Source organism: Ursus americanus, chromosome 15, assembly GCF_024610735.1.
Source record: "Ursus americanus isolate L20-20 chromosome 15, mUrsAme1.1.p, whole genome shotgun sequence".
Taxonomy (NCBI): Eukaryota; Metazoa; Chordata; class Mammalia; order Carnivora; family Ursidae; genus Ursus; species Ursus americanus.
This window is the reverse complement of record NC_142141.1, coordinates 18,542,812-18,557,408: the sequence shown is the minus strand read 5'-3', so window position 1 is coordinate 18,557,408 and position 14,597 is coordinate 18,542,812. Positions and strand designations below refer to the sequence as shown.

The following is a 14,597-nucleotide window of genomic DNA, read 5'->3' as shown; positions in this document are numbered from 1 at the left end:
AGAAAGTCTAATAATCAGAGATATTCAGAGTTGCTAACCGAAGCTGCTGAACAAGAGGTCACCTGTGATTTATCCAAAGTAGTCAGTAAATTTAAAAAAATAAAAGAAAGAAAGGAAGGAAGGAAGGAAGGAAGGAAGAAAAGAAAGAAAGAAAGAAAGAAAGAAAGAGGAAAGAAAGAAAGAAAGAAAGAAAGAAAGAAAGAAAGAAAGAAAGAAAGAGAAAGAAAGAAAGAAAGAAAGAAAGAAAGAAAGAAAGAAAGAAAGAAAGAAAGAAAGAAAGAGGAAGGAAGGAAGGAAGGAAGGAAGGAAGGAAGGAAGGAAGGAAGGAAGGAAGGAAGGAAGGAAGAACCTGGGCATTTTGGTTGAATCCTTGCACTTACTTAAGGATAAGAAAGTCCTGGTAGGCTTTTTGAGGTATTGAGAAAAAAGCGTAAGGGTCCATCAAACGTTCAGGGGTCTTACAGGAACTGCCCCTTAACATGACCTTTCAGCCTGTCTCAGCTCTGCAGTTGTGAGTCTGAACCATCTGAGATGAGCCATCTGAGGCCCGCCCCCACCCCTTCTATGTGTGTGTGTGTCTGTGTCTGGGCAGGGGACGGGGAGGACGGACGGGGCAGGACGGCTTCTCAGCACCATAACTTCCCTTGGCTTCACAGCCCGTGGGCCAGGTTGCACTAACCTTGCTGGTCTTGGAAATCCCAAGGAAGCTTCTACAAACACTTGTGTGTAATGTCAAAGACCACAGGCCTTTCCAGCCTAGAATATCCTGGAGGGGCTAAGCAGGGCTTTCGGGTGTTTGTGTAAGTCCCAAGACTTGAGTGAGGGAGACACAGACAAAGCAGAAGGGAAACTGGAAAGGAGGATGAGGGGAAGGGCCAAACAGGCAGGGAGGGAGAGAGAGAAGGAGAGGAGAGGAAGGAGTGTTTATATATGTGGTCTGAGAGGGGAGTGTGGCCACGAGTTAACCCCCCACCACCGCCAAATCCTGTGAGGTGGCACGGATGCATTGAGTAGACTCCTAACAGTCAGAGCTGGCAGAGCCCTTAGAGACAAGCTAGTTCCAGTGCCCTCCCTGTTTTACAGATGGGGAAACTGAGGTCCAGAGAGGGGAAGTGACTTGTCTGAGTCACAAGGTGAGTCACAGGTGGAGGTGGGACAAGAACCCAGGTCTCCTGACTCCCGCCCCAGGGCTCTGTGAGGGACTTCCGAGCACAGTAGACAGGGGCATCTAGCACAGCTGGGCTGTTGGCTGGTCTGATGCGTTAAATACTCTATTCGGTAGAAGTAGGTGGGAAAAGAGATCCCCCTCTTATCGATGGCATGGATTTTCACATAGAATTTGATACAAATCAGTCAGTTACATGGATTGTACTTGATGAATCCTTTCCTGGATGACTCCAAAGGCCGTCATTAGAACAGTGCTTCTCAATTCTCAGGGATGATCAGACCTGTCCCCCAATGGGGTCGGCGAGGGTGGACTGTCCACCGTGGTAGCTCTTGGACCATCACGGGAAGTGCTGTGGTAGGGGCCGCTGTGCCCCTCCCCTCTGTGGCTGCGCTGCCCAGCCCAGTGCCAGGTGCATGGTGGGGACGGTCCTTGAGGAGATCCGGAGGCAGCCAGGGCAGACGTGGTGGCAGAGGGAGGTTGGAGCTTCTGAGAGGTGGTCGGCAAGTGGCCCCTAGCAGTCGCGGCGGCGTTCCCACCGTATACAATACCTCTTGCTTTTCTCTCTCTCTCTCTCTCTTCTCTCTCTCCCTCTTCCCTGTCTCTCCTGCCCTCCCATTCCCTCCTCCTTTCTCCTATCTATGTCTTAGGCCTGCCAGTGGTCCCCGCGGGCTTTGTTTCACCCCACTGGTGGCACACAGGGCCGAAGAGGCTGCCGATCCCTGGTATAACACCGCCTGGCTGGGTTGGTTGGGGTACACTTCTCCAGGAGGCAGCAGGAATGGACTAGCCTGGCTCCTCAAGGCCCCTTCCAGCCCTAAGATTCAAAGGCATATGATGTGGAAAGATCTAGATTAGCACTTGCACCCTTTGCATTTAAGGCCCTCTGTAAGTGGGAGTTCATTGTCTAGTAGACCTCCTGTGTAAGTACCCGTCTTCACCCGCTTTCCACCCAGGATTTTGGTAGGCTGTGCGATGCCACTGGCGCCACCAGAGGGCGCCATCGCTCAGTAATGGATTCAAAGCGCTAAGGGTCAGAAGCTTGAGGTGGTGGGGTGGGGGGCTTGCTCTGATCAAATCGCACTTCGCAGTTCCTCAAAATGTTAGAGTTGAAAAGGACTGGTTTGAGAAAGCATCTGGTGCAGCCCCCTCATGTTAGCAGATAAGAAAACTGAGGCCCAGAGTGGGACTTTGTTGCCCAAGGTCACACAGCAAGACAGTAGCAGTGCCTGGCCTTAGACCCAAGTCCAGGGCTCCATCCGAGGTGCCACCATAGCCAACCAGTAAAGCAGAGAGTGACTCCAGAGTGACGTAAACTGAGGTTCTCCTCTGATGCCCACGCCCTTGGCCAAGCAGAACAGGCAAAAACCTGGGCCTTGAATGACTTGTTATCAGGCCCTGGGCAGAACGCCCTTCCTGGGCTGGCCAGTCTCCCTTGTAAGGGTTTACATGTTTCAGATTCACTTCTCCAACCCTAAACTGGTGCTTCCTTAAGACAGTGCTTTCTAAGAACAGACATCTGCAGAAAAAAAAGAAAAATATAAATACAGCACAGAGAAACTTTACCCCAGGGTGGAGGGCTAGCCCCTGACCTTCTCATCTTCCTTTCTCTTTGAAGCTGTACATGGTGCGGACCATGCTCGAATCGCTCATCGCAGACAAAAGCGGCTCCAAGAAGACGCTGAGAAGCAGCCTTGATGGACCCATCGTCCTCGCCATAGAGGACTTCCACAAACAGTCCTTCTTCTTCACGCATCTACTCAATATCAGTGGTGAGTCGAAGCGTCTGGGCAGTGGGGAGAGGATGAGGGTCCCAGGTCCCAGACCAGCTAAAGCTGTTGGACCAAAAGTTGCAAAGAAACATGGTCATTGACCAGAAGAGGCACATTTTGCCACCGAGGTAAAAAATGCACACTTTCTGGTGGGCTTGGAAAGGCCAGGCTCGGTCCTGCTATTCTGACTCCGCTAAATTCGTTTGGTAGACATTTGTGGTTTATTTGTCATGAAGTCCTTAGTAGAGGGGATTAACCCCAGCAACATAACCACAGTAACAGCCAGACATTCGGTCAGCCTTTTCCTTCTAAGCAGCAGCTCTGAGCTGGTTAGTCTTGTTGCTTCTGGCAAAGGAGGCTTCCAGGCTGCACCCCAACCCTGTGTCCCCCGCTCCGTGCTCCTGTTAGCAGGATGATTGTGCAGGTGAGACAGGGCAGGGGGGAAGGAAAGCAGCATCCAGGGGCGTGGAAGTGGTAATGCACTGTTGCGACTGAGAAGAGTGACCTTAACGAACAATCCAAAGTTCTCCAACAGAGCGCAGACCAGGCTCCTTCAAGGCTTCTGAGTGATGGAAGCCAGAATTACCGCATACAAGGGGGCCCGATTGTGGGTCTTCAGGATGGTCGCGTAGGGCGATGATGGAGATTGTGGGTGTAGTGAAAGCTCTAAACATCACTGCTTTCCGACCCCCTGGGGCTGCTACTGTGAGCTGAACAAATGCTGTTTTCTAAATAGATGTTAGACTGGCCATCAGGTCCAAGAGAGCAGGATCTACTGACCAAGTCCTATTTATGAGTACCTGTTGTATACTAGGATAGCGGTAAGAATAACAAAAGCAGTAAGAACCAAGCTAATAACAATAAAAGCAAAAATCTTTTGGTGCTTCTTGTGTATAACCCACGACTCTTTCCTTTATGCTTTCAGAAGCCCTGCAGCAGTGTTGTGACCTCTCTCAGCTCTGGTTCCGAGAATTCTTCCTGGAGTTAACCATGGGCCGGCGAATCCAGTTCCCGATTGAGATGTCCATGCCCTGGATTCTAACAGACCATATCCTGGAAACCAAAGAACCGTCCATGATGGAGTAAGAGGCAGGATTGGGTCAGCAAGGAGGTTCCCAGGGTGCGGATGAAGGGTAGTTTGCTAGGGAGCTCTGTTCTTTCCGGAACTTTCCAGATTAGGCAGTGTGCCCCACCAGGGAGAACGCTCACGCAGAGGATCAAGTCACACCAGATTTGACTCAGCCTTGCAGATAGGCTCAGGATTCTACCACCCCAGCTGCCATTCTGGTGCTCTGTCAGTTTCAGGGCAGCTGTGCCTGGAAGATAGTCGTCTCTGGGGACCAGGAAGCTAACTGCCACCTGATTTGATCCCAGGCTTATTTTTTCAGGCCTTGGATTTATTAGCATCATGGACTTTTGATTTCTACAGGCAGACCATAAAGTAAGGCATTCCTAGGGCAGGCTGGAAACCTCAGAATGCTGGAAGGCGCTCTCTTGCTAACCCCGAGTTTGTTCACGTGTTCACCCAACACTTCATATTTCCCATTTCCCAAGCTGCAGCAGTCGGCTTGCCTTCGGAGGGATTAGTAAGCTGCCGGCCTCTGCTTTTCTCTCGTCAGGTACGTCCTCTACCCCTTGGACCTGTACAATGACAGCGCCTACTATGCTCTGACCAAGTTTAAAAAGCAGTTCCTGTACGATGAGATTGAAGCTGAGGCAAGTGACATTCTTCTCCTTTTGTTGCTGTAATCTTATGCTGAGAATCTGGACTTTTTAAATCCGTAGCTACTGGCGCTAAGGGGGCCGTCTTAGTCCATTCGGGCTGGTGTACCAAAATACCACAGACTGAGTGGCTTACAAACAACAGAAATGTATTCCTCACTGCTGTGGAGGCTGGAAGTCTAGATCAGGGAGCCAGCACTGTTGGGTGAGGGCACCTTTCTGGGTCACAGACTTCTCATTGCATCCTCGCATAGTGGAAGGGGTGAGGGAGCGCTCTGCAGTCTCCCTCTTAATTTTTTTTTTAAGATTTTATTTATTTTAGAGAGAGAGCGCTAGTGTGCACACAGGTGGGGGGAGGGGCAGAGGGAGAAGGAGAGAATCTCAAGCAGATTCCACACTGAGCATGGAGCACAGCGTGGGGCTCGATCTTACAACACTCAGTTTCTCAGAAACTTAACCCAGGGAGCCACCCAGGGTCTCTGTCTTATAAAGCGCTAATCCCATTCATGAAAGCTCTACCGTAATGACCCAATCACTTCCCAAAGACCCCACTGTCTAATACCATCACTTTAAGGGGTTAGGATCTCAACATGTGAATTTCGGGGGAACACAAGCATTCGGACCATAGCAATGCGGGGTCAATAACTTGTTCTGGAGAGTGATCTCTTTTTATGACTTTTTCTTAAATTGCAGTGTAGTTGACACCCAATGTTACATTAGCCTCAGGTGTAGAGCACAGTGATTCTACAACTCTGTATGTCAGGCTACACTCACCACAGGTGCAGCTCCCACCTGTCCCCCTACAATGCTCTTACAATATCGTTCACTATATGGGGAGTGATCTTTACAAATCATGATCATCAAAAAGGACCCAGACTGGGATGATGGTCTTTCTTTTTCAAATGTATTAAGGGATGGTAGATGATAAAACTGCATAGATTAAAATTAATTTTTAATGGATTTTTAGGGTTGGATTATTTGGCTAATAATAATAACAGCAATATCATGTATCAGTTATTATATATTTATAACTTGCCAGGCACAACGCTAAACACTATAGAGAGATACTTTTAAAATAACCTTTACAGCAATTTAAAGAGGTATATGCTACTATCTGCTTTACAGATAATAAATCTTAGACTTAAAGTAGTCAGTTATCGTTACACCAAAGTCACATAGCTTATAGTCACTTACTAGTACTGGTAGGACTGAAGCAACCGTCCTTTCAACTATTAAGCTATTTATGACAAAGTCACTCAATGGCTTTATTTCAGTAATGGTCCGGATAAGCTAGGTTATGCTGCAGTGACAAATAATCACAAATTCTTAGTACCTTGCAATCAAAGGTTTATTTCTCCGTTATGGGTTGGTTGGGGGCTCTGGTCCATGTAGTCTTCAAGTTGGGACTTACGTGGAACATTCAGTAATTGCCATATCAGGGGAAATGTCACTGGTACTTAAAGCTTCCACCTGGAAATGACACGTCATTGGTCAAAGTGAGTCACGTGACTGCACCTCCTTTTCCGAGAGGAGCAAGGAAGTCCAATCCTGCCACATGCACAAGGCCAATGGTAGTGATGGCTCCCGAAGTTTCTCAGTTTTGCCTCCTGGGAACTGGAATGATAGTCTGGGTTCATCGTCACTGCATGGGACTATGTAAACACAGACTGAGGCCAATTAGGTAAAAATATCATAGAACTATAAGACATTCTTATGTATAAAGGAAAGGCATGAATGTTTCACCACTGACTTAGTTTGACAGTTTATGTATCTCAAAGAAAATCTAGTAGAGATGCTGCTTGCTTTCTCTACCCTCCAGTTTCTATGGGAGTTGAAGACCTTGATGGACCCCAGCCCAGATCTCTTCTCCTGAGCACAGACTTGGGAGGAAAGATTCTAGGAGACAATTGAACTGGTTGCATCTTAGCTCTGACAACTCCCTGTTTTGAAAAGATCTTATATACTTGTGTTCTCCAACAGGTTGAAAACAAAACAAATCTAGAGTGTCATGTGGCCAAGTGAGATTTTTAAAATAAATATAAAGAAAGCGCACAGCCAGGCCCTGGGTAATATTTGAGGGCATGGACCCAAGTACACATTGAGACCCCCAACTTGTGGCCTGCCCCCTTTCTCTTCCCATCCCCCAACTCTGTTCTGCACGATGAAGGGCCTCGTGTGCATGTGTGCGGATACCCAAGCTTTGTCTGCCACCGCTGCCCACAAACAGTGGCCCTTAGCTAACCCTTGACCCTAGGGGTGCATACACCTGTGCAGTCCGCCCTCAGGGCTGATCCAGGGAAAACACCAGACAGGCCTGGAAGGGGCTTGGGCTTTTGGGGGCAAGGATACTCAAAGCTTAGGGTATGAGTGGGCACCCCCACCTTGATGCTGCAGGTTCTTCGACTGGAGGAAGACCCCGTGGGGACCCTTGAAGCACAAAGTCCAGAGCAGAGGCCTTGGTTACCCGCAGATTAGGGCAGAACTGCACACAGTTCTGTGTTGCGTGTTCAGAATAACATCTGGGGTGTAAAATAAAAGATACAGGAGCTCTTCAGATAAAGAATTAACCTTCCAGAGCTGAAAACTTGGCGAGGGAAGCATGGAAGATCAGTCACCCAGATATGCTTGGTTCCCTTTGAAGTCCCATGGCACCTGCCACCACCACCACAGCCCCAGCTTATTAAAGCCCCACGCTTGGCTGTTTCTTGCCATCAGTGGAGGGTTTGGTTTTGATCCTGTGTCTGCATGGACTTCTCACTAAGCCTCACGGTCTGCCACCAATGTGATGAGACCCTGAAATGGCAAGATGATCCCATATTCATTAAAAACCAAAGGTTTCTAAGCTTAGTTTGCAAAAAAGAGATTTTTTCGGTTTCCAAGGACCATCAACTTCATTCGTCAAACAGGGCAAATATAGTGAAAGGAAAAGACGAGAAAGTCTAGCAGGAGAGAGGATGGGTGGGATGATGCGAGCAATTGCAGCATCTGAAGATCTATCTTGCCTTCCCCCTGGGCGGGCCACCTTGGAAGGGCAAGGACAAGACGTAGGCGGAGGGCAGTTCTTCAACAGCTTTTTGAACTTTGCCTTCTCTGTGCCTAACTAAGGACCTTGAGAGTGAGGGACCAAACTTCTTAACTTAACCACAGACTCTTCTTTTGCTATTCAAAGTATCTTGCCCCACAGTACGCAATACTGCCCAACTGCCCCCTTAGAGCCACCTGCACTGCCATGCTAAAGCTGGGCACGTACCGCTGACGTTCCTGCCTTCCTGTCCCCAGGTGAACCTGTGCTTTGATCAGTTTGTCTACAAGCTGGCGGACCAGATCTTTGCCTACTACAAAGCCATGGCTGGCAGGTATGAGGGTCCGGGGCTGTGAGCAACAAACATTCTTAGCCTGCCACCTGTGAGACATGGTTTCCTGTCGTAAAACCTCTCTTCTTTAGCCCCTAAGGGAATCTGAGCGATTCTATGGGCCGGACTGGGTGCTAAAATACAGGAGAGAGAAAAATAGGCAGCTTTGGCGCTGCCCCTCATGGAGCTTACAGTCTAGGAGGGCTATCAGACATTAATACAAACCAATGAGAGCACAGCGGCAAGGGGGGCTGTGTGCTCCCCGTGAAGGAAACATCCGTGAGAATATGCAAATCTATGACAAGTAAACCTGAACTAGTCTTTGGGGTGAGAAAGTGGAAGGGCTGTCCTGAGAAAGTAACATTTGAGTTCTTATCTGAAGTTGATAGGCATTAAATAAAACTAAGTGAAGGATGGGATGGGAAACTGCAGGCAAAGGACCTGCTTGTGCAAAGTCCCTGTGGCGGAAGTATTGTGCTGACAGCATTCCTACTCCGTAGGGCAGTTGAGACAATGTAAATTAGTACATGTAAATGTCTCACCCACAGACCACAAGAAGAGGCAAGTTGCATGATAAAGCTGGAAAGGTAGGACTCAGGTGATGGGGCTTGTAGGCATTATCCAGGAGCAATCGAATACCACAGGATGATTTCAAAAGTATGACAGGGACCTGATTCAATTTTTATTTTTAAAAATTTGCCCTATTAAAAACAAAAATGTGGAGAATGGATTGGTGGTGAGCAAGAATAGGTATATAAAGGTCAGATAGGAGACCAGTGGAGAAGTCGGGGTAAGAGAATTAATTGTCAAGTGTTGGAGGCTAGGTGGTATTGCCAGTATGAGCTGATTGAATTCCTGGGTTTTAAGAACCCATAATGGTATTGGTCAAGAAAAACCTCAACATAGGTCTCTCCCTTCTTATTGGAAATTCAAATGTACAGGCCAATAATGTCAAGAATGGTTACTTAACTGTAATAAATTATTTTACGCAGAGAATTTGCTTCATTTTGCTTTGACAGCTAGAGTTGCTCTGACATATTTCAAATAGGAGCTGACGTCAGAACGCACCCATCTCTGTTAACACGGAATGTGCGTTATTAAATAAAGTAAATGGCTCTTGATGATGGAAAGTACACAAAGCATGTACTTTCAGGGAAAACGCAGATCACACGGCCTTCCATGAAGTAGTCCCTTAGCAAATGTCTGGGTCGAATAGGATGCAGTGAGCTGGGCTTCCAGTGTCTCTAAGATGATTTCATTTCAGATATGCTATATACACAAATTCAGACTTGTCAAACCCTGGGTCTTTGTACATTCAGTTCAAAGAATATTTTTATCTGAAAAATGCCCCTTAATCTGTAGTACTCCTTGTAAGATCCATGGTTTCCAAAAATGTGGGGGACTGGGGAAGATTGAGAGAGGTCGGGAGAGTCCAAGAAAGCACAGGAGGTAAAGAAAGATCTAGGTCAGTGCTGTCCATTAGAAATACAGCACAACCACAAATGTGAGCCACAAGTGTCATTTTAAATGTTTCCGTAGCCATATTTTAAAAAGGAAAGAATAGCAGCTGAAATTAATTTGAAGAATATATTTTATATAATCCAATATATCTAAAATACAGTTTCAACATGAAATCAATATAAAATTATTAAAGAGATAGTTTTCTTGTTTTTTTCTAAGTCTTCGAAATCTAGTGTGTACTTTATTCTGCTGGCACATCTCAACTTGCACCCGCCACATCGCAGGTGCCCCGTAGGCTGCCGTAGCTGGTGGCTGCTGTCTGTGCTGCACAGTGTAGATCCAGGTGAGGTCCCTTTCCTACCTAAAGCCCTTCGGTGGCTGCCAGTGACATCTAGAGAGCATCTAACTCCTTTACTGTGATCGATGTAGTCCCACATGATCTGGCCCCTTAGTTAACTTTATTTTTTTAAAAAAAGATTTTATCAATTTATTTGAGAGAGTGAACAAGAGAGAGCATAAGCCAGGGAAGGGGCAGAGGGAGAGGGAGGAACAGACTCCCCGCTGAGCAGGGACCCTGATGTGGGGCTCAATCCCAGGACCCCGGGATCATGACCTGAGCTGAAGGCAGACACTTAACCAACAGCCACCCAGGCGTCCCTCTAGATTACCTCAATTCTTTTTTGCATCATGCTCTCCAGCATGCCCTGTCCTTTATGCATCATGACCAACTTTCCTTTTCTCTACTGGAAACACTCTTCCCCTCAGATCTTATTAACATTTTTAGTATGTAGGTGTCCGTGCAGCAAAACTGCTTTAGAGAGGCGTTCCCTGACCTCCTAACACCAGATGATCCTGTTTCTTCATTTTCAGAGCACTGTTACTCTGCAGTGTGTATGTGGGTGTGAAAAGTAATAAGAGTACGTGTAACTCAGAAGGTTGTCGTGAGGTTAAAAATGACTGTGCTCACACAGGTGTATTCCTGATAAGTCCTCAATACTGTGCAGTTATTTCCTCTTACCCGAAATTATTTTCTTCCTCTATTTATTTAGTTACCAGCCTCTCTTCACTAGACGTAAGCTCCATGAGGACAGGAACTTTGTGTCCCTAGCACCAGAATGATTGCTGGGATAGGCAAGCTCGCACTCAGTTCGTTTTTTGGTAAATGAATAAAAGAGGGGAGTGGCTCAACTTCTGTGTTGCTTGTCTTCACCTTCGAAATTGTGCTTCATGTTTGGCTTTGGGGCTAAAAAGAAATCTTTGCTCTAAAGCAGAGAGCAGTTGTATTCGAAATACATAAGCTAGCGCTTCCTGAGTAGATCCTCTGGTCTGACATGGATGTGGCTGGGTGTTTGAAAACCATCCACGGTCATGTTTCCTGGCCTTATGTAATTTTTATCCCTTGCAGTGTCCTGTTGGATAAACGTTTTAGGGCCGAATGTAAGAATTATGGAGTCATCATTCCGTACCCACCGTCCAACCGCTACGAAACACTGCTGAAACAGAGACACGTGCAGGTACGGTGGAGGAAGCCAGAGGGCAGGTGGGACAGGCTAGAGAGCAGCTGTGAAGTTAGTGGGCAGGTTGGAGATCAGCCCTGCGTACTCACCACCCTGCGTGCGGCCCGTCTAGACTTCTGAGCACGGGTGTAGCGCAGCCTCAGAATATACAAGCAATAAAGAGGCGTTGGCATCCTGTGGTTCAAGTTCTAGGCTTCTCAGTCCACCTGCAGCTCTCCTCTGGGGAGTCATGGCCACCAAAGCCTTTGTCTTCTTGTCATAAGCCGTGGCTCACTTCCTTCCATGGGGACCGCTGCTCAGAAATGGGTAAATCTGTTCCTGAGCAGGGCCCACACGCTGGTCTAAATGAAGGCGGGCTGCTTCATGCTTTGAAAGGAAGCGTGTCTGCTAAACCCACGCTGGAAATTAGTTTGTTTTTGTGGAGTTGCTTTCTGTTCACATTTGACCCCAGATGTAGAGGCAATAAATGCTGCCAGGAGCTCAGAAACATATCCCTGCTTTAAAATGTTAACATGAGGCAGGCAGGCAAAAAACGAGATGTTCCAGCCGCCCGGCTCCTACACCCCGCTGTGCGCCACGCGGTGCTGGTATGGCCTTAATGCCATGACCTCGGTACTTTGTATGTGGGAAAGAAGCAGGTGAAGGACCACGGCTGAGATGTGCCCCAGGTGAAGAGGAAGGGGTTACCCTGGAAACCCTGGACATTTTCATTGTCATGAGAAATCAAAGGGAAATGGAGAATAATGAGAGAGAAAAGAACATCTTCACCTCTGTCAACAGCAGGAGCTCAGCGCTTTTCCTCCAGCCTCTCAGGATATTACAGCCATCAGTTACTGATGCGACCAGAATTAGCCACGACATTAAATACTGAGGGCTCTATGTGTGCACAAGGTGGCTGCCAGGGGTCTAGGCATTTGGTGGAAAATCTCCCAAAAGGAAAATAGAAAAAAAAAAAAGTGAAATAGTTAAGAATAATCCTTGGGCACCTAGCAAAGCGCAGTGCACACAGCAGGTATTCAATAAATGTTTCTTGCTATTTGCATAGCATCTGTGATGATGCCCCCATGTGCGTGGCCCAGTGGAAATTAGGGTAAACTCTGTTTTCCATCCAGCCCTTCCTTCTCGTGCTTCTATACTCATCCCCGTAAAGGCACACAGTAGGCCCTTGCCGAGGGAGCTGCTACTCTCGGGCGAGTGACGTGGGGCACGGGACCGATGTGGGAAGGACCTCATAGCTAAATTTGGGATGTCAGCATTGCACGGGGTGCCGGAGCCTGTCCTGAGCCTTTTCCTACAGTCTGGATGAATCCTATTTTTCCTCAACTTTTTAAATTTCAAACTTAGAGGAAGATTAAAAGAATAACACAATGAACATAGATATGCTGTACAGGCAGATTTGTGATTATTAATGTTTTACTGCATTTGCTTCACTTCCTCTTATATATATATTTTTTCTCTCTCACAAATACAGTAAAAATAATCCTTGGGCACCTAGCAAAGTGCAGTATCTGAATATGTGTGTGTGTATATATAATACATATACAAATATATATATTTATATATATGTGAATATATATATTCATATATGTGTATATATATGTGTATATACACACGTATAAAAGTATAGGTAAATAGTATATAAATATATAAGTGGTATATGGTATATATACTATAAATACAGAATATATAGTAAGTAGTATATAAATGGTAAATAAATACATAAATAGTAAATATAGTATATAAATATATAGTATGTATAAATAATTTATAAGAATACATATATATGTAACATTAAAAAATATATATGTTTTAAATCTATGTACTCTCTTCCTTAGCCATTTGAGAGGAAGTTGCAGACGGTGTGACACTTCACCCATGAACACCTCAGCATGTATCTCCTAAGAATGAGGACATTCTCTCATAATCAAGATAGAATGATCATACTCAGGAAATTTAACGATACTGTTTTCTGCATAGAGTCCCCATTTGCCCCAGTAATGTCCTTTCTGCTTCTAATCCAGTTTCCTATGAGTGCATTGCATTGAGTTGTCATGTGCCTGTGAGAACCTTAAGGAACTCTTGCCTCTGTCTCTTCCATGCAGTTGTTGGGTAGATCCATTGACTTGAACAGACTCATTACCCAGCGCATCTCTGCCGCCATGTATAAGTCCCTGGACCAGGCCATCAGCCGCTTCGAGAGTGAGGACCTGACTTCCATTGTGGTAAGAGACTGGGGGCCCGTGGGAGCTCTGGTCTGGGATTCCTTAGACTTGAAGCCTAGGTGGAGGTGTTGTTAGCCTAATACTGAGCTAGATAAAGAGAAGCAGTGAGTCTCTTTCCCAACTGAATGGAGCAGGGGGAAAAAAAAGACTTAAAAAGAATGAGCGTGATCTTACCCTCCTGATTGCCTTGAGATCTCTGGGATGGTCAACTGGGGCACAGCTGCCTGTCCTTTGGGTTTTCACAGAGCTGAGCAAGTACAGGGAAGGTCCTGGGAAGCTAGGGAAGGTCGCACAACAAGGTGGGCATCGTGGGTGTGCAGTGTAGGGCCCAGAAGGGCTCTGTGCTGGGTTTAATGCTCTGCCATCGCCATCTCAAATTCCCACATTTCCATTTTGCACTGGGGCCTGAAGACTATGTCATTGGTCCTGACTGACAAAATGGAATAGGCCTGCTCCCTTCTGGTAAACAGCAATTTGAGCTACTCTCTGCTAATGCTTCCTCTCCAAGAATTAGAATAAACTTGATCAACCAGTCCTGAAGTGAATCGAAGAAAGACTTTAATGCTTTCAAAAGCAGAGGAGTAGAAGGAATGAGAGAGATACAAAATCACCATTGGAACGCCACAGTGACAGTTGTGGGCAAAATCCAGCAATGGATGCCAAAATTAGTAGGCCGACCTTTGAGAAGAATATTTTATGTTTCTTCTTATTACAAGTCCCTAGAGGAGTCATATTCATAGAGACGGAAAGTGGGATGGTAACTCCCGGGGCCAAGGGAATTGGTATACGGGGTTTTGGTTGAGGGAAATTAAGTTCTGAAGATGGATGCTGGTGATGGTAGCACAGTCATGTGAATGTTCTGAATGCCACAGAACTATACACTCAAAAATGGTGTCTGTGGTAAGTTTTCTGTAACATATATTTGACCCCAATTTTTAAAATTACCCAGAAATTTAAAAAAAAAAGAAGCAGGATTCTTGCATTGTCTCAAACTATCTCCTTCAAGATGTTTATTAACTCCAAAAGGAAGATTAGTAACTTACAGTGGGAACCCATCTTAACCAAGCATCAAAGGTGAACATCACCAGTAATAACGTACATTCATGTAACCCCTGCTAGGTGTTCTTCTGTGGTATTCTTGCCAAAATGCATGTTCTCAATCTAATCATGAGCAAATATCGATAAACCCCAATTAAATGGCATTAAAGCAAATGAACAATACTTTTCAAAAGCTTCCAGATCATAAAAGACAAAGACTGAAAAATGTTAGCGATTGAAAGAAGACTAAGAAGACATGACAACTGAAAGCAATGTGGGATTCCAAATTGAATCATAGAACAGAAAAAAAGGACCCTTGTGGAGAATCTGGTGAAATCTGAATAAGT

At 46.1% G+C, this 14,597-nt stretch overlaps 1 protein-coding gene across 2 annotated transcripts in view; it reads left to right on the top strand.

Annotated features, from left to right (window-relative positions):
• The window catches only part of CYFIP2 (cytoplasmic FMR1 interacting protein 2), a 120,818-nt gene that overhangs the window by 49,243 nt on the left and 56,978 nt on the right, over positions 1–14,597 (top strand). For both annotated transcript variants that reach the window (XM_045791993.2, XM_045791994.2), the window contains exons 16-21: positions 2,784–2,937; positions 3,863–4,019; positions 4,557–4,653; positions 7,939–8,015; positions 10,879–10,987; positions 13,093–13,212. In XM_045791993.2, the coding sequence (XP_045647949.1) occupies positions 2,784–2,937; positions 3,863–4,019; positions 4,557–4,653; positions 7,939–8,015; positions 10,879–10,987; positions 13,093–13,212 (714 nt within the window). The remainder of the gene's footprint in view (positions 1–2,783; positions 2,938–3,862; positions 4,020–4,556; positions 4,654–7,938; positions 8,016–10,878; positions 10,988–13,092; positions 13,213–14,597) is intronic.